This window comes from Oncorhynchus tshawytscha, linkage group LG09 (genome assembly GCF_018296145.1).
Source record: "Oncorhynchus tshawytscha isolate Ot180627B linkage group LG09, Otsh_v2.0, whole genome shotgun sequence".
Lineage (NCBI taxonomy): Eukaryota > Metazoa > Chordata > Actinopteri > Salmoniformes > Salmonidae > Oncorhynchus > Oncorhynchus tshawytscha.
The window spans coordinates 30,012,679-30,032,991 of NC_056437.1; the positions used below are offsets into that span (position 1 = coordinate 30,012,679).

The following is a 20,313-nucleotide window of genomic DNA, read 5'->3' on the forward strand; positions in this document are numbered from 1 at the left end:
ATGTTTAATTTTCACTTTGGCCATAGTAAGTTCAAATGAATTAGCTGTCTATCTAAAATGTCAGACACCTTTAGCTGAACAGTTTCATACTTGTACAGTTTTCCCTCCACCTGAAAACAAATACATACCACAGAGTCTTCGGGTTGGTTGTTTAGCAACAAAACCGAGGCCTGTACAACTATGGGGCAAAAACAGGGCTGCCATGTTTGCGGTTTTCCTGGAAATTGGGTTACTTTGAAATGGATGTCGTGGGTGAAAATGTGTTGGTCATGGGTTGTGGGTTTTTGGCCTACTTCTACAGTAAGTTGCACTGTGGCCACCATGGCATTTCTCTTTAAAAAAATAATATATTTCACTGTGACCTGCTGCTGTTGACTATCAGGCAATGAGGCAGGCTGTAAATGGCCATGTTTAGTTAATTCAATTGGAAGTTATCAGAGCTCTGTCGCAATTGCCGATCAGTTGTTAGAACGTATTAGACTGACGGTAACAGTCAGTCAGATTAGGCTTTAGGTAAACAAAAATAAATAAACACTGGCTGTTGTTGACAAGCATATTCAGTACATATGCAGTGAGGGGAAAAGTATTTGATCCCCTGCTGATTTTGTACGTTTGCCCACTGACAAAGAAGTGATCACTCTATAATTTTAATGGTAGGTTGATTTGAACAGTGAGAGACAGAAAAACAACAAAAAAATCCAGAAAAACACATGTCAAAAATGTTATAAATTGATTTGCATTTTAATGAGGGAAATAAGTATTTGACCCCTCTGCAAAACATGACTTAGTACTTGGTGGCAAAACCCTTGTTGGCAATCACATAGGTCAGACATTTCTCGTAGTTGGCCAACAGGTTTGCACACATCTCAGGAGGGATTTTGTCCCACTCCTCTTTGCAGATCTTCTCCAAGTCATTAAGGTTTCGAGGCTGACGTTTAGCAAGTCGAACCTTCAGCTCCCTCCACTGATTTTCTATGGGATTAAGGTCTGGAGACTGGCTAGGCCACTCCAGGACCTTAATGTGCTTCTTCTTGAACCACTCCTTTGTTGCCTTGGCCGTATGTTTTGGGTCATTGTCATGTTGGAATACCCATCCATGACACATTTTCAATGCCCTGGCTGAGGGAAGGAGGTTCTCACCCAAGATTTGACGGTACATGGCCCCGTCCATCGTCCCTTTGATGCGGTGAAGTTGTCCTGTCCCTTTAGCAGAAAAACACCCCCAAAGCATAATGTTTCCACCTCCATGTTTGACGGTGGTGATGGTGTTCTTGGGGTCATAGACCGCATTCCTCCTCCTCCAAACACAGCGAGTTGAGTTGATGCCAAAGAACTCAATTTTGGTCTCATCTGACCACAACACTTTCACCCAGTTGTCCTCTGAATCATTCAGATGTTAATAGGCAAACTTCAGACGGGCATGTATATGTGTTTTCTTGAGCAGGGGGACATTGCAGGTGGGCGCTGCAGGATTTCAGTCCTTCGCGACGTAGTGTGTTACCAATTGTTTTCTTGGTGACTATGGTCCCAGCTGCCTTGAGATCATTGACAAGATCCTCCCGTGTAGTTCTGGGCTGATTACTCACCGTTCTCATGATCATTGCAACTCCATGAGGTGAGATCTTGCATGGAGCCCCAGGCCGAGAGAGATTGACAGTTCTTTTGTGTTTCTTCCATTTGCGAATAATCGCACCAACTGTTGTCACCTTCCCACCAAGCTGCTTGGCGATGGTCTTGTAGCCCATTCCAGCCTTGTATAGGTCTACAATCTTGTCCCTGACATCCTTGGAGAGCTCTTTGGTCTTGGCCATGGTGGAGAGTTTGGAATCTGATCGATTGATTGCCTGTGTGGACAGGTATCTTTTATACAGGTAACAAACTGAGATTAGGAGCACTTCCTGTAAGAGTGTGCTCCTAATCTCAGCTCGTTACCTGTATAAAAGACACCTGGGAGCCAGAAATCTTTCTGATTGAGAGGTGGTCAAATACTTATTTCCCTCATTAAAATGCAAATCAATTTATAACATTTTTGACATGTGTTTTTCTGGATTTTGTTGTTGTTATTCTGTCTCTCACTGTTCAAATAAACCTACCATTAAAATTATAGACTGATGATTTCTTTGTCAATGGGCAAACGTACAAAATCAGCAGGGGATCAAATACTTTTTTCCCTCACTGTACATATTAATATTTAATTCAGTGATTAAAATTATGACCCCATCCTCAGTAGCCTATTCCAGCAGGCTATTGGGAAACATAAGCACTTTTTACCTCGAAATCACCAAACTTTTCATGTTGAATAAATGAGTCTGTTAATTTGAACTAAGCAAGCTGCTAAATCATTCAGTTTCATCTTACATACATTTTGCCTAGGCTACGGTAGACTATCTGAAGATGTACAGTAGGCCTATAAGAGGCTCTAAGCTACCTGCATCTATCTAAGCAAACCATGGCAAAGTTGAATTACAATCAGAAACCCAGATTTTAGTCTGTAGCCTGCCTATGCCTATTGAAATGACAAGTCAACCTCGGGAAATGGACAATTTTATAACTGCTTGTAGTCTTAAAATCTGGCACATAATAACGGAATAATTGCCAGAAAATAGCCTAACATTGTTTAAAAAAAAAGTTTGTCCAAGTGTTTCTTGCTCCTGTCTGATTCATCTGTAGTTATGCACATGCACAAAGGGGATTTATTTAAGCAATAGGCACGAGGACATGTGGTATATGGCCAATATACCACAGCTAACGGACTCCGCTTTGCGTCATGCTTAAGAACAGCCGTTAGCCGTAGTATATTGGCCATATACAATATCCACTCGTGCCTTAGTGCTTAATCAGCAGTCAAACAAGTTAAATCGACATCCATTGATGGAAAATTATCTGGTGAGTAAGCTATATTTAGTCTCCAATGTTTATTGAAAACATAAATACATTTGCGTAATGAGTACTTGTTGTCTCTGAAATACATCCTTCCAGTTGTTGGCTAGTTAGTTAGTCATATTAGCAATTGACAAGAAATCAGTCAAACTAGACGGATGAAGAACATGATGAAACGAGTTTAAACCAGCCACTTACGATTCCCCACATGGCACATTCTTGACATTCTTGCTAGCAATCTGGCTATCCAGAATCACAACAACACGCTGACTTCTGCCCCACGGAAGCGCGCGCATCGTTTCGTGATAACATCAGCTAACCCATCTATACCACAGATAGAACAATGAGACAGAACAGTTTTGCATTTATTTTGGCATTGTCTACATGTAAAGAAATTATGGAAAGATATTCAAAGTTGTATCATTGTTAATATTCTTGATGACTTTTGTTTTTTTTTATGGGAGAATGCGCTGCTTGGTTTCCTTAGCTATAGTAAGGATAACGAAAAACAATTTTACCTCATAAATGTATTTGTGCTGATGGCAAAATGTCATATTCATAAATGTAAATTCACTAATAAAAAAACACTCTTCCATGTTTTCTATGAGGAATTTTAGCAGTACATTAAGACTATTCTACATTCTTATAATAAGAAAGCTTTTAAAACAATCAATATGTGTGTATTTTTAAATTTGTATAATCTGTCCTTTGTTGTACCCCCTAGTGTATGTTATCATTGCCTGTTTGTATACTTCTTGTGTGGTTTTTCTTCAAAATATAAATAAAATAACAATATTTCACCAGATGTATACATGTAAAGCATCCGGTTGGTGTTTCCACTCACTTCCAAATATGGTAATATGGTGATGAGCTGAAGCCCAGTGGCCGGCAGTCGAAGAAGATGAAGCAGATAGATTTTTGCCGACATTTTGCACATTTTTCATCGATCTCCATGCAGTTTTTTGTTTCCAAAACTAGAATATGTAACAGAATTGACTGCATTTTGTAGACTTTAACAGTTTCTAAAAATTGCAATTTTTACAAGGAGTGCAAGGGCGAATTGAGTTATTCATAGTGGTGGAAAAAGTACCCAAAACTCATACTTGAGTAAAAGTAAAAATACTTAAATAGAAAATGACTCAAGTAAAAGTAAACCACTAAAATACTCCTTTAGTAAAAGTCTAAAACTATTTGGTTTTAAATATACTTAAGTATCAAAAGTAAAAGTACAAATAATTAAAACAATCCTTATATTAAGCAAACCAGACGGCACAACTGTCTTGTTTTTAAAATGTATGGATAGCCAGGGTCACACTCAGACATCATTTACAAACAAAGCACTTGTGTTTAGTGAGTCCACCAGATCAGTGTCAATAGGGATGACCAGGGATGTTAAATACACCACGGATTATTCCACACACGCGCTTCTCAGAGTAGGCGTTCCCTAACGGACATATGCAAACAAATGCTAGAATACGACAATAGGATCTGACTAGCTCGTGCTTGGCTCTGCCCATCTCCATTCTCGTTTATTCTCACAATTATACATTAATCTTGGGTTAGTTATAAAAAGTCTTTGTCTAACCTGTTTACAAACGGAAAAGAACTCGCGTGCAGTATTTTGATTGGCCCTCGTGTTTTCCAAACCGGAAATGGCATCCGTTCGGAATTGACAGCACTCCCGAAGATGGCGGGGGTGTTTGAGGTGGAGGTTGATGGTGTAGAACACGATCATGGACTCGGACATCACGATGAGCCAAATCAGGTTAGGGTACCACATCTGTTACTGTTGTAGAATCCGAAAACAACGAACAGCATGAATTGTGAAGTGCTCACATTGCGTTGCAGCCAATATGGACTAGACCTGCCTCTTGCACCGGCTAGTGAACGTCACACGATGTTAGCTTTGCTAGTTAACTTCCCAGTTCTCTTCCCTTTTAGCTAGACAGGTAGGATATCATTGAGTGCATTAGGAAACCAAGTAATATTATAGTGCAGTCAGCTAAAACACAAACGTACAACTTCAAGGGCCATCATCATCACGCCCTTGTCTTGTACGTGGTAGCTGATAGCTAACGTAAGCTAACTATTTAGCTAGGTTGCTATATAAGTAGCCACAGATAGCTAACTAAATTGATAATTCTGGTTTAGCTGCCCCCAAATTGCTGCCTTTGCTTGACAACCCGTTTCCTATTGCAATAGCATCAATGATGTAGCTAGTACTCATTAGATGTCACGCCATGTAATAGCTGATGTGGCAGACAGAGTCAAAGGTCATCTAGTTGACGCATAATCCATCCTCTGTCCTGGTAGCCTGAGCTCTCTAAAAACTGTTTTGGACCAAAGGCTAGTTAGTGTTCTCACCATTTAACTATAATGGACAGAAACCGTGCCTCTTTGTTGGCCAGCAGTGTTCATCCCTTTTAGTATTCACATGTCTGTCCACTACCAACAGCCTCCCAACCCACATGATCAGAATACAGACTGATTTAAAATGACTATTTTTGATGCAATAATTGTAGTTTGTAGATATATTGTGACTGTTTAATTCAGAGGTTCTGTTTGACTGTATTTGTATGTAGATTTCTAACTAATTGATTTAGAAGCATTTGGAGTAATTGTGAATGTCTGTTTGGTTTGTTTTCACTTTAGGTCGACTTGTCCCATCTGTCACCGGAGGAGAAGTGGAGGTCAGTCTCTTCCCAATTATTCATTCTGACTGCAAATTAGATTTACAGTTGAATTCGGAAGTTTACATACACCTTAGCCAAATACATTTAAACTCAGTTTTTCACAATTCCTGTCATTTAATCCTAGTAAAAATTCCCTGTCTTAGGTCAGTTAGGATCACCACTTAATTTTAAGAATGTGAAATGTCAGAATAATAGTAGAGAGAATGATTTATTTCAGCTTTTATTTCTTTCATCACATTCCCAGTGGGTTCGAAGTTTACATACACTCAATTAGTATTTGGTAGCATGGCCTTTACATTGCTTAACTTGGGTCAAATGTTTCAGGTAGCCTTCCACAAGCTTCCCACAATAAGTTGGGTGAATTTTGGCCCATTCTTCCTGACAGAGCTGGTGTAACTGAGTCAGGTTTGTAGGCCTCCTTTCTCGCACGTGCTTTTTCAGTTCTGAAATCACACATTTTCTATAGGATTGAAGTCAGGGGTTTGTGATGGCCACTCCAATACAGTGACTTTGTTGTCCTTAAGCTATTTTGCCACAACTTTGGAAGTATGCTGGGGGTCATTGTCTATTTGGAAGACCCAATTGCGACCAAGCTTTCCTGCAGCAAAGCACCCCCACAACATTATGCTGCCACCCCAGTGCTTCATGGTTGGTATGGTGTTCTTCGGCTTGCAAGCCTCCCCCTTTTTCCTCCAAACACAACGATGGTCATTATTGCCAAACAGTTCTATTTTTGTTTCATCAGACCAGAGGACATTTCTCCAAAAAGTACAATCTTTGTCCCCATGTGCAGTTGCAAACCGTAGTCTGGCTTTTTTATGGCGGTTTTGGAGCAGTGGCTTCTTCCTTGCTGAGCGGCCTTTCAGGTTATGTCGATATAGGACTCGTTTTACTGTGGATATAGATACTTTTGTACCTGTTTCCTCTAGAATCTTCACAAGGTCCTTTTGTGTTCTGGGATTGGTTTGCACATTTCGCACCAAAGTACGTTAATCTCTAGGAGACAGAACGCGTCTCCTTCCTGAGCAGTATGAAGGCTGCGGGATCCCATGGTGTTTATACTTGCGTACTATTGTTTGTACAGATGAACGCGGTACCTTCAGGCATTTGGACAATTCTCGCAAGGATGAACCAAACTTGTGGAGGTCGACAACATTTTTTTCTTAGGTCTTGGCTGATTTCTTTTGATTTTCCCATGATGTCAAGCAAAAAGGCACAACGTTTGAAGGTAGGCCTTGAAATACATCCACATGTACACTTCCAATTGACTCAAATTATGTCAATTAGCCTATCAGAAGCTTCTAAAGCCATGACGTAATTTTCTGTAATTTTCCAAGCTGTTTAAAGGCACAGTCAACTTAGTGTATGTAAACTTCTGACCCACTGGAATTGTGATACAGTGAGTTATAAGTGAAATAATCTGTCTGTAAACAATTGGAAAAATTACTTGTCATGCACAAAGTAGATGTCCTGACCAACTTTCCAAAACTATAGTTTGTTAACAAGAAATGTGTGGAGTGGTTGAAAAACAAGTTTTAATGACTCCAACCTAAGTGTATGTAAACTTCCGACTTCAACTTTTCATCACAAAAGTTAAGTCAGGTTCAACATTATCTTGTTTTGATGCAGTCAGATTTTTGATGTACTGTAGAGCCCTTAGTTTATTAATGTTTCCTACCAATGGAAACTAGTATGAATGTAACTATTATAAGAATCTATCCAGATACTTAGTGAATGATCATATTGGATACCCAGGCCTGAGCACTAGGTTGATTGTAGTATGTGTGTGTGTGTTCATAGGTTGGAGCATGCCAGGATGCATGCAAAACACAAGGGTCATGAGGCCATGCACGCTGAGATGGTGCTGATCCTCATTGTCACCCTGGTCATCGCCCAGCTGGTCCTTGTGCAATGGAAACAGAGGCACCCCAAGTCCTACAATGTAAGACACACAGACAATCACTCCCACACACTGCACAGTCATGCTCACTCAGACACATAAACACACGCTGACTTGCGTGCAAAAGAGGAAGCCCACAGCATGTTCTGCAAATACCTGCAGGTAAATAATCCAAATCACAGTTCACGTACTGTACAGACAAAACGTCCACAGACCAGCTTCTTCAACTCTACACAGTCTGGTTCTCTGGGTTATTCAGCCTCAAATTGAACTATAAGTGTCTGTGTGCGTCTGTACTTTAAAATGTGTGTTCTCTTCTAGCTGGTGACTCTGTTCCAGATGTGGGTGGTTCCTCTGTACTTCACCACCAAGCTTCACTGGTGGAGGTTCCTTGTCACGTGGTTCATCTTCTCTGTGGTCACTGCATACGTTACCTACCGGGCCACACGTAAGCCACTGGAGTGCACTACGCCTAGGTAAGGCCCCATACACAAGGCCAAGTAGTGTCTACACACACTCATTTGACCTGCCAACATGCACGCATTTTGCGTACCAACTACGCAATTCTCTGTCCATGTACAAGATCCGAGTTAAAAGTATGCAGAAATGAATAGGGCCTTATTTTTTTACGTTTTCAAATCCACTGAGTAAATCTAACATGGATCCTGATTCCCGAGCTGCAACACAGACATGTACAGAGTTTGTGTCAACGGACATGGAGATGAATACATTATTTGTAGTAGATACTACTACTAGTGTCTGCCCCTCCTCCTGTTTGTTGTGATGCTGAGTTTGCCGACTGTCAGCTGTACGTAAACACATGGACAAATCCATTTTTGACTCTGTGTTGTGGAAAGGTAAACACTAATCACATTTGCTAGTGAAAAAATTAAATACAAATACGAAAAATAACTGGTCGCATTTGAGCGAGTGTGATATACATTTAATTCTGCGTCGCGTTCGTTGTATTTTCCGCGTAACACTACGAGGATCACGCAACCTGATAGACTGTAACTGTAAGCAAAAAAGTATAAAGTTAAAGTATAATCCAAAATAAATCTAAACATCTTGACATTAAATGGATTCTGGAGTTTAGAAGATGAAGAATGAATGAGTGTTCGGTATTAGCTATAGAGGCAATGCTTCTAAAATACCATTCCACTAGATTTGAGATTTTATCAATTTCTAAAATCTGAAATGATGTATACAATAGGCACCTTTACATAGGCTGAAACAGCAGACTCTTCTAGTGAACAGTGTTCAGATCCTCTTTGCTCTAGCCTACTTAAGCTTTGTGTAGCCAGTTTGCGGTCTGTGTCATTGCGCTCATTTGTTTTTGTTTTTATGTTTTCAAATTATTTTGCTTCTAGTGTTGATTAGGAACCGTGTTTAAAAAGCCAATATTTGTGAGCTGGCCCTTGTGATTGGCCCTGTTTGAGAGGTGACAAGCGTTCCTCTACTTTAAAGACTAAACTTGGGGGCATGTGCTAAGAAAAAAACGTTTAGGGGAAAGAGAACCCCAATTCGGCGAGGGCTATGCGTGCGAGTTTAATCTCCAATTTGCCAATTGCGTCTAGCATTCTAAAAAGTTGTCAGGTCTGGATACCTCATAATATACAGAATGCCTAGGTGATGCATGATTAAACGGTCATGGTAAGAGGTCAAAAGCCTCAAACCCAACCTGTCTTGCAGTAAGTGCTACTTTAGTCAAAGAACGGATCTATGTCTCTTCACATTCACCTCAGTTAGCTGCAATATGTCTGAATGTTCTTGTTTCTGTGGACAGGCTGGTCTACAAATGGTTCCTCCTCCTCTACAAGATCAGCTATGCCACAGGGATAGTGGGCTACTCTGTCGTCATGTTTACACTGTTTGGCATCAACTTGATATTTAGGTAAGTTCTAGTTACTTCTTGGAACAATTGTGTATTTATGGACAATACTCGTGGTTAACAAGGATCAATCCTTGTGTTGTTAGTCATTTTATCTCAGAATCTTTTAAATACGTTTTGATTTATAGAAGTGGCGCCAGAGCTTTATTTGAGAAGTTGTAACGTTTGAATCATGTTAATAGTGTTGATATTGCTGTTTATTTTCAGAATAAAACCGGAGGACGCAATGGATTTTGGTGTGTCCTTGCTGTTCTATGGTCTGTACTATGGTGTCCTGGGTAGGGACTTTGCTGAAATGTGTGCAGACGTCATGGCATCGACAGTGGGGGTAAGTATCCAGGGCCTGTCAAGTTGATAGTTGTTTAACATTATTTGTTGTAAAGGCTGTGAATCTGTCCAGCAACATTACATTGTATCTCTGTCTGTCCCTGTCTTCTCTAGTACTACAGTGCGTCTGGAATGCCCACCAAGCACCTCTCTGACAGTATCTGCGCTGTGTGTGGCCAGCCCATTCTGGTCGACGTCAGCGAGGAGGGAATCATCGAGAACACCTACAGACTATCCTGCAACCATGTGTATCCTTTATCATCTAAGAAATAGTCTCTGGATAAATATGCATGTTGGAGCGTGATGTGGTAGAACTGGTTTGTCTGTACCATGTGACCATCTCACTTCCTGTTTCTATAAATAATGGTGCCCTATGTCGTCTCCTGTAATGATTCCCTGTAATAGTCTTCCATGAGGTGAATTGTCACATGTTTTATGGCATTTGTGGTTTCTATGTTCACATTGACGTCATATTTTAATAGCTTACTGGTCTGAGCTTACTGATATGGTTATTACAGTGTGCCACAGGGAAGTAGGAAAAAAACGTCCAGTATTCTGTATTTTACCAAGCAGTGAGCTATGCCTACAGCATTTGACCAGATATGACCTAAAGTCATATTTGGCCATATTTTGCAGTTATTCTCATGTTTTGTTTTAGGGTTGAATACACCACACCTCCACCTTATACCTGGCTCCTTAACTCTCTCTGCCTCAGATTCCATGAGTTCTGCATACGAGGATGGTGCATCGTGGGAAAGAAGCAGACATGCCCGTACTGTAAAGAGAAGGTGGACCTGAAGAGAATGTTCAGTAACCCGTATCCTTTGCTCTTCTGCTCTCATGAGGGTTTGATGTCTAATATGTTTCTCTATCATATTGTGTATGTCTCTATCTTTTGCTTTCATGTTGCAATTTGTCTCAGTCATTGTGACTCATTGTTTCTGTTGGTTAGCACGACAGGGGGTCACACAGTACAGAGGGTCACACAGTACAGAGGTTGTTAGTTTCACTCTGCTTGACAATTATGGGAATAGGTTGTGTTGTCTATAATTGCTGCAGTTTTGGGAAGTTTATGTTGATGTTGTTCATGGGAACTTTGACCTACATGTAAACACAAACTGGAACAGGACATTATGGGAAGGGTGGCTTTATGGGACAGATGTGGCTTTGTCTCCATGGATACACATTGAGTTATTTAACCCAGTTCCTGTTAGTGGCTGTAGAAACTGTCAACATTTAGTAGCTGCTGCCTCTTCTGCTTTAGAGGTGACACATCGTGTTACCACGGGAAACACGCAATACACCTCCCAAATCCTTTCTTGACAACATAGCATACATATTTAATTTCACACACTTTTAATTTAAACAACACCCAAGGCGAAGAGATTTTTCCTATGGTTTTAAAAAGGGTAGGATATAGTTATTGGAAGATGTTATTGTCCATTCTCCACTATCAAGCCTGATTCTATTAAGGTCCTGAAAGATATCTCAATATATTGTCACAGACTGGATATGTGAATTGGTTTGGTTCGGGGGTGGGATCGTCACTTGTTTATATCTCCTTGACCCATAATATGAAGCTGGGAGAAGCCACATGTCATGTATGGACAACTCCTGGACTGGCTCCGCTACCTTGTTGCTTGGCAACCCGTAATCATTGGACTTGTGCAAGGCATCAACTATATCCTGGGCCTAGAGTGATCTGGGAAAGTGGAGGAGAGGGACACACAAGCCGTATGGAGAAGATACTGCACTGGTCTGACTGAGGGAGACTTGGAGGCCTCACCATGGACTCTACAAACATCTATTATAAACTGTGTCTATACCTGTACTATTTGTATAGATTTATAGGCACATAGTATCTGTATTTAAGATTTATTTGAATTTTACAAGTAATCTGGGTTTAGATGTCGGTTTCATTTTTGTTTAGTCAGTCGCAACTAAACCAAATGCAGTGTACATTTCTTAGCTTAGTAAAATGGTTTTTTCATGGAGATGCTTTTTCCCAAAATAATTTGTCTTAACTTTTCTTGTTGATATTTGTTGGATTCTATGGCAATGAGTAGTTAACACTGCTCAGATGAATGAGTGGAGCATTGCAGAGTGACAGTCGTTTTGTGTGTTAAATCTGCGCCTTTTGTTAGTGAAGGTCCTGGTTGAATGTGGCTGCTGCAGGGAGAGTTTCCGGTTCCTCAGGAGCACTAGTCTCAGACAGTGTATCCTATCCTACTACAGTCATATTATTAAGAAGGGCACTGCTTTCTCCAATATACCCTCCTCACGCCTCCCTCAGATGGCCTCTCCTGTCTGTATTCAGCCCAGATGGCTCTCCAGGAACAGATACTGGTAAAGACAGTGTTTGCAAGAAGGTGAATAACATTTGATCATTTTGGTTGGGTTTACTTTCTTGTCATGTTTCTGTTCTGTTAATAAACGTGACACAGTCAAGATCAGGTATAGACATTTACTTAATTTAGACCCGATTTACTAGAATAGCCCATGACCTGGGGGATTTTGTATATACCTTCTTGTATGTCTATTTCTGGGAAAGAAACTTACCAGACCGAAACCACTGGATCAGGATTGGGGGTCGCCCACTGAAATATTGTGTTGTCAGTTCTGTGAGAAAATACAGCATGTTAAAAAAACATTTGTCTGTATTCAACCACAGTATTTCACATTTGTTAAATGATTCATGTTCATGTGTTAAATGAATCACACTTCATATTATGCTTATGACTTAGGACGCATGATGAACATGACTTGATTGTGTCAAAAGCCACCCTATTCAGTCTGCCATAAATGAGCATAATAACTTGCGCACAGGGAATTCCCTGTGTGTGTGCCAGAGTGCATGTTTATTTAGGGTGGGTGGTTGAGGAAGTGATTGTGTGTGTATATATAGTAAGTACATGAGGTAGTGTTGTTAGAACCAGCATTTGTTGACCATCTCACAGCAGTCAGACAGAAGCCCAGTATGAAGTTAACAATTTCTCTCACAGGTAAGCGATCTAACATTCTCACACACACACCTACACTGATGTATGTTCACTATGGGTATATGATTACTTTCTGCTGCATGTGCATCTACATTTCTGTGTCTGTGTGCCTGTTACACAAAGGCTTAGGGTCTGCTCCATCTCTTCACTACAGCTTTCATGGGATTTTTCTGGGTCCTGCCCTCAGAGGTCTCTACAGGTGTGTGTGTGTATATCTGCCTGCCTACATGATTTTTCAACATTTCCTAATGTCTCTAACATCAATTGTTATTGTCTAGATAATACACAGGTGCCATCTCCCAGAATTATCCAGCCCATAAGGTCCAGAATAGGAGCTGTTCTAGGTAAGGAATTCTGCTATCTCACAGTTTTTATTGAAATGGTAATATCAATCATGGCTATGGGTACTCTGAAGTGTTTATAATCACAGAACCCCTAGTCTTTACCACCGAGATTCAGAACTTGGGTTCTGGGTGTATGGTCTGATAATTATATTCTGGTGTAGATAAGGACCAGTTTTTGGCAAACAGGATGTGCTTGTCATACACAGGAAAGCGGTTGGTTATTGAATGTACGGCAGACCCAGGCCTTCCTGATGAATTTGCCCTTGTCTACTGGCTGGTCAACGGCACATTCCCAAATGTAGCCTCCACTGATGGCAGAGTGTCAGAAACAGAAGAGTAAGTACTGGGGTTTGCATCACATGCAGACATTATTGGAAGCTTTGAAACCTATGCCAAACCATGACTCTTACACGCGTAGAGTAGGCAAATTGTTCTGTTCAGCTCTTGTACTATATAATATGTGGAAGGAGTGTTGGCTAAGTGTTATAAATGTGTTGGTTTCAGGTCAGTTTTAGAGGACGGCAGGGTGATCCAGAGGAGTCTGGTGTTTAAGAGCGTGACTGCAGAGGACTTCAGGTCCACCTTTACCTGTGTGATAAACAGCCCAGCTGGGCTTGACCAAAGGACTTTCACACTGGCCAATCACAAGGCTCTATTTCCCCCTCCTTCACCCACTCCCAAAACCGAGGAGAGAACAATGAGAAAAGACACAGGAAAAGGGATCACAGGAAAAAGGATCACAGCAAAACACACTAGCAAGAAATGAGAAGACGGATGGACTTAGTCCACTCATGTATCATCCATAGTTAAGTGAAAAAGACAATGAACACTTATTGACAACAATCCCTTCTATTGCTGTATCTCGTGGCAATAGTCAAGTATGGATTATAATGCAATAATCTAGAGGATTAAAAAAAACTGACTAAGAAAAGATGGATGAAAAAGAATATTCAAATTGTGACCATACACATTTATTTAATGAACTGACTCTCAGAACTATGTAACCTAGGTTAAAGACAATTTAGTTCAAGGGAACTTCTCTTCATCTACTGTTATTCTTTCACATCTCTGTTAGAAATGGATTAAGTTTTGTTTTATAACAAAGCAACACCATACATGTCCTGGAAGTAGGCAGCCATTGCAAATAAGATTGCATCATGTCATTTGTGTAAACCTTGTAAACACATCCCAATCATTGATAAGTGTGTTTACATTAGCTCACTATTTATGTAAAGCATCATAATGACAATGTTATATTTTGTGTATAGTCAATACATGTGTAATGGCCTATAAATATACATTTCAATGGCTTAATTGGTTTCATACGTCCCTTTTACTCTTATTTTGATAACCCCTCACTGTAGCCCAGTGACCTCACTTCCCCTCTTAGTAGTATAGTGTACTGCTACTGCCACCTTGTGGCTGCTTTTTACATTACAGATTTGCACTTTTCCACAGTTATTACTTTTTTGTTACAAAGCAACCCTGAAGTATCCATATGTTTCTTCCCCAATTCCATTAACCTAACAACACTCTTTGTCTTTATAAATACTGTCATCAGAGTATTACCAGTCAGTGGTTATTCACAAAGTTAGAGCGGCTGTGAGCTTCAGCACCAACCCCTAGCAATTTTAGACAGCACTGCAGGTTGGCGTTCTGTCAGGGTGATGGTTCTTCTTTTTGATGATGGAGGCTGTCCTCAGAGGCTGACGAGCACTTGCTCTTATTGGGTAGGAAGCGTTGCAGCAGCTCTGATTGGCATTCAGGGCTATGCTCAAGAGGAAGCGCAGGTAGACGTCCAGGTTTCCATCGGGGCTCTGCAGGCTCCTCTCTATGGCACTGCAGACTGGGGTTCTTGAACATGAGTGAGAACATGCTTTTCAGCGGCTGCTCCAGGATGTTCTTCCCTGTGCACCTCCAGATGAGGAACACATAGAGGGCAGCCGGGTATTCCTGGATGGTGGGGTGGATGAAGGTCTGGACCTTCTCTTGGTACATGACAAACTGTTCGATCAGGAACTCAATGCACAGGCCACTCTTAGTGACAGCCTCAGCGACCTCCACCCCACAGTCATTCCAGGTGGCCTTGCCAATAACCATCTGGTTCTTCTCGAGCATTGTGAAGGCCAGCTTGCCCAGCTTCATCAGAAAGTCCCTCTCCTCTTCTGGGGTGTGAGAGGCCGAGCCCCTGGCTCCACGCACACGCAGGTGCACCAAGAGCAAGTGGGTGTACATCAGGGTCAGCCCCTTGGGCAGCTCTACATCCGGCCCCTTCTCCCTGAACGTGCGCTGGAATAGTCCGCACACCACCCAGCAGAACATGGGCGGATGGCACATGATGTGGAGGGTCCTGCAGGAGGTCAGGTGGGCGATCACCGTATCAGCCTGCGCCAGGTCCTCAAATCTCCTCCTGAAGTACTCCTTCTGTTCGTCAGTGAAGCCAAGCACCTCTAACACCTGGTACACAGCTTCTGGGGGCAGGAGACTGGAGGTGAGTGGGCGGGAGATGATCCAGAAGGAGGAGGGGAGTAGGTTGCCCCTGATCAGGTTGGTCAGCACCACATGCATCATGGCCAGCTCGGTGCTATCACACCAAGTCTGTGCGGTGAAAGTCCAGGGGACGTGCATACCCGTCCAGCCCGTCACAGACGAACATGACCTTGCAGTCGCCTCACTCGAATGTGGGCAGCACCTTGGTCTCAGGGTAGAGGGCGTGGATGATCTCCAGGAGGCAGGTCTTTAGGTCCAGCATGAGGTTGAGCTCTTTGAAGGGCAGTGGGAACAGGAAATAGACATGCTTGTGCTTCCGCTCCTCAGCCCAGTCCATAATGAACTTCTGCACAGACTTCCCCACCCCGGCGATGCCATTGGTGACTACAGACCTGACATGCTTCTCATAGATCATATTGGGGTCAAATATTTTCCTGCAGGTGATCAGCTTCTCCTTGTGATTGGTGGACAACTTGTCAATCTTTCGGACATCGTGCTGGATATTAGGCCCAGCGTTGCCTTCGTCTGTTATGTAGAGATCATTATAGATACTGTCAAAGGCCTTATGTTCTCCCTGCTGGGCAAATCCCTTGTGTATACTGCTCTACTTCCTCAGCAGAGTGCGTCTCAGCTCATAATGCACCTCATCTGCACAGAGAAAATAGGGGGAAAGGAGAATAAAGGCTAGTATATTCTAGTATATCTAGTATAATCTAGTATATTTCTCCTGTTCAATGGCCATTTCAAATACAGATATGCATGCATCTATTGGTCACAGATACTGTAAAAAAAAGGTAGAGGCATGGATCAGAAAACCAATCAGTATCTGGTGTGACCAAAATGTTCCTCATGCAGCACGACACATCTCCTTTGCATAGAGGTGATCCGGCTGCTGATTGTGGCCTGTGGAATGTTGTCCCTCTCCTCTTCGATGGCTGTGCGAAGTTGCTGGATATTAGCGGGAACTGGAACACACTGTCGTACACGTCAACCCAGAGCATCCCAAACATGCTCAATAGGTGACATGTCTGGTGAGTATGCAGGTCATGGAAGAACTGGGACATTTTCAGCTTCCAGGAAGGGTGTACAGATCCTTATGACATGGGGCCGTGCATTACCATGCTGAAACATGTGATGGCGGCGGATGAATGGCACAACAATGGGCTTCAGGATCTCGTCACGGTATCTCTGGGCATTCAAATTGCCATCGATAAAATGTAATTGTGTTCGTTGTCCGTAGCTTATGCCTGCCCATACCACAACCCCACTGCCACCATGGGGCACTCTGTTCAGAATGTTGACAACCACAAATCGCTCGCCCACAGGATGCCATACAAGGTGTCTACGGTTGTGAGGCTGGTTGGACGTACAGCCAAATTCTCTAAAATGACGTTGGAGGCGGTTTATGGTAGATAAATAAACATTAAATTCTCTGGCCACAGCTCTGGTGGATATTTCTGCAGTCAGCATGCCAATTGCACGCTCCTTCAACTTGAGACATCTGTGGCATTATGTTGTGCCTTTTATTGTCCACAGCACAAAGTGCACCTGTGTGATGATCATGCTGTTCATTCAGCTTCTTGATATGCGACACTTGCCAGGTGGATGGATTATCTTGGCAAAGGCAAAATGCTCACTGACAGGGATGTAAACCAATTTGTGTACAATATCTGAGAGAAATAAGCTTTTTTTTGCGTATGGAACATTTCTGGGATCTTTTATTTCAGCTTATGAAACATGACACCAACACTGTACATGTTGCGTTGATATTTTTGCTCAGTGTATATTACATTCATCAAATAAAATAAAGAAGATGTGCATACTTCTTTTGCAAATGTCCCTGGGGAAGTCAGCCAGGCGCTTGAGGCCCATGTCCTCCGACAGGGCCTTGGTGAGCTGCAGGGCCACCCCTAGGTCATAATACTCCAGCAGCCTGTCCAACAAGTCACCATGTCCATGCCCTGGGGAGGAGCACTGAACAACAACTCTGGGTAACGCTTCCACAGCATGATCTTAAACTTCCTTCCCCAGTGTCTTCCTGGTGGCCTGGGAACCACAGAATGAAATAAAAAGAAGAGAAAAGAAGAGCAATTCTCTAACTCATCAACTCAATTATTGTTGACATTTGTGCCTGAACATACAGTACATCAGCCTACCTTGAAGGTGAAGTCTACAGTCAGGGCAGGGTGCCTCTTCTCATCTGGGTTTTTGATCAGCTCTGGTCTTGGAGGAAGTTCCACTGCAAGAAACTTTGAGACCTAGAGAGGTAGTGGGAGATGAAACTACTACACATACTGGTGCATGAGCCTAAACATAGATATGACCATTTTGTAAACAAATGGACATACATCCACATTATATTCCCACTAAACCCAGCAACAAATACTCACATAAACATATACATAATTACACCATAAAAACACACTTAAACATAGTTTGCATCCTGTCTGTGACTGATCAAACATGGAGGACTGTTCTTACTTCCTGTTTCTGGTTACAAGCATTTCGCTACACTCGCATTAACATCTGCTAACCATGTGTATGTGACAAATAAAATTTGATTTGATCTCACAGTCAACTGTCCACAGAGTAGCAGCTGGAGTACGACTCTGTTCTTTGCTGCTGGACTCTGTACATAGAACATCACATGGACAATGATCGAGCCCTTTTCCTTTTCATGCCTACTAAACACACACCAAATATCAATGATTGAGGATGGATGATGAAAGGATCATCAAACAGGAAACATTACTGTGGACACGTGACATGCGCCGTGTACATGGGTCTCAGGCCATTGCCCAGGTCCAGGGAGGGTCTCCTTTCAGGCATATAGAAAGCCTCCTCTCCCTCATCAGACACAGAGATACTACTTCTTCCTCAGCCAGACATCCCCTCTCCAAATGGAAAAGTGACATCTGATATTGTGCCTCCTCAATCATGTTCCATCATGTCAGCCCCTCACCCTACCATCCTGGAGAACCTCAGGAGTACAGGTTCAGGGTCACAGTCCAAAGTCAATGGCTACTTGACCAGTGCCAGACAGCACATACCTGTGGATGTAAAAAATAAATAAACATACACCTGTAGATGAAGGTTAAATATTGACAATAGATGAAATGCATGTAAATGACAGACTTGTTGCCACTTGCGTGTAGGTCTCTCTTACCATGAAGAAATTCAGAAATACTGACATTTTCTGTTTCAGGTGAGCTTGTTTGGAAACCTCTCTGCTACTAAATGCACTTTTTGTCTCACTTAAGCCGATTCAATTGACTAAAACATATTTATTCATTCAAAATACACATAACACAACACTAGGGACAAAAATAATAACTCAAGTGTCACAGTTCAAATTCTACATATTTGTCTAGACTAGAGACAAGGCCGTACAAAGATTTAGGTCCGACAAAGACGAAACTGTAATAGGCTACGTTCACTTTCAAAGATACCTCCTACTCAGGGTTGCCAAGTCCAGTTGAAATTTCTAGCTCAATGATCTATCAAAACCCGCTCACGAAGCCTGAAAACTAGCCCAACATTTTGTTTTCGAAGCAAGAGAGGAGCTGCCACATTTATTTTATGAACCCTTTATCCATAAGGTTGTCAAGCATTTTAAGAAGGAAATCTAAGTAATTTCTAATGACATAGGCTAAGAAGCAAAATGTGGTTTTCCATCAAAATAGTAATGATTGAGAGCTTAAAAATGAAAAATATGTTGCAAGAGAAAATATAATTTGCCCTTAACTCGCCAGATAATTTTCCGTCAATGGATGTCGAGTTAACTTGTTTTGACTGCTATGATTAAGCAACAAGGCCTGAGGAGGTGTGGTATATGGCCAATATACCATGGCTAATTGTTGTTCTTAGGACACAGCCCTTAGCCATGGTACAGTGCATTCAGAAAGTATTCAGACCCCTTCCCTTTTCCCACATTTTGCTACGTTACAGAGCAAAAACCAAGCCACGAGGTTGAAGAAATTGAGCCCCAAGACAGGATTGTGTCGAGGCACAGATCTCGGGAAGGGTAGCAAAAAATGTCTGCAGCATTGAAGGTCTCCAAGAACACACTGGCCTCCATCACACTTAAATGGAAGAAGGTTGGAACCTCCAAGACTCTTCCTAGAGCTGGCCGCCTGGCAAAACTGAGCAATCGGGGGAGAAGGGCCTTGCTCAGGGAGGTGACCAAGAGCCCGATGGTCACTCTGACAGAGCTCCAGAGTTCCTCTGTGGAGATGGGAGAAACTTCCAGAAGGACAACCAACTCTGCAGCACTCCACCAATCAGGCCTTTATGGTAGAATGGCCAGTTGGAAGCCACTCCTCAGTAAAAAGCGTGACAGCACCTAAAGGACTCAGACCATAAGAAACCAGATTAAAACCAAGATTGAACTCTTTGGCCTGAATGCCAAGCGTCACATCTGGAGGAAACCTAGCACCATCCCTACAGTGAAGCATGGTGGTGGCAGCATCATGCTGTGGATATGTTTTTCAGCGCCAGGGACTGAGAGACTAGTCAGGATCGAGGGAAGGATGAACAGAGCAAAGTACAGAGAGATCCTTGATGAAAACCTTCTCCAGAGCATTCAGGACCACAGACTGGGGCGAAGGTTCACCTTCCAACAGGACAACGACCAAGACAACGCAGGAGTGGCTTCTGGAGTAGTCTCTGAATGTCCTTGAGTGGCCCAACCAGAGCCCGGAATTGAACCCAATCAAATATCTCTGGAGAGACCTGATAATAGTTGTGCAGTGACGCTCCCCATCAGCTTGAGAGGATCTGCAGAGAAAAA

General features: G+C 42.2%; 1 protein-coding gene and 1 long non-coding RNA gene across 3 annotated transcripts; one reads left to right on the top strand and one right to left on the bottom strand.

The window, feature by feature from the left end:
* The first annotated feature begins 4,503 nt into the window (after positions 1-4,503).
* On the top strand, positions 4,504-14,348 carry LOC112257762 (RING finger protein 121). 2 transcript variants are annotated; one of them, XM_042326764.1, is made up of 13 exons: positions 4,504-4,645; positions 5,533-5,570; positions 7,374-7,515; positions 7,795-7,949; positions 9,260-9,367; positions 9,572-9,692; positions 9,806-9,939; positions 10,407-10,508; positions 11,272-12,693; positions 12,845-12,889; positions 12,969-13,034; positions 13,241-13,370; positions 13,539-14,348. In XM_042326764.1, exons 1-9 carry the CDS (start codon positions 4,568-4,570, stop codon positions 11,390-11,392), a joined length of 999 nt encoding a protein of 332 aa, XP_042182698.1. In that variant the 5' UTR covers positions 4,504-4,567; the 3' UTR covers positions 11,393-12,693; positions 12,845-12,889; positions 12,969-13,034; positions 13,241-13,370; positions 13,539-14,348. The 2 variants fall into 2 exon arrangements, with proteins under 2 accessions (XP_042182698.1, XP_024287357.1); XM_024431589.2 differs by lacking the exon at positions 12,845-12,889.
* Positions 14,349-17,225: 2,877 nt separating this feature from the next.
* On the bottom strand, positions 17,226-19,378 carry LOC121847309. The gene is made up of 2 exons (XR_006084193.1): positions 17,681-19,378; positions 17,226-17,570 (listed from the first exon to the last, which is right to left on the bottom strand). It is a non-coding gene; the product is annotated as an uncharacterized LOC121847309 (long non-coding RNA).
* Between the last annotated feature and the right edge of the window lie 935 nt (positions 19,379-20,313).

Coding starts and splice junctions, on each gene's coding strand:
- LOC112257762 (XM_042326764.1), top strand. CDS start 4,568: ATGGCGGGGGTGTTTGAGGTGGAGGTTGATGGTGTAGAACACGATCAT. Junction 9,693..9,805: donor TCATGGCATCGACAGTGGGG/GTAAGTATCCAG, acceptor TGTCTTCTCTAG/TACTACAGTGCGTCTGGAAT. Junction 9,940..10,406: donor AGACTATCCTGCAACCATGT/GTATCCTTTATC, acceptor TCTCTGCCTCAG/ATTCCATGAGTTCTGCATAC.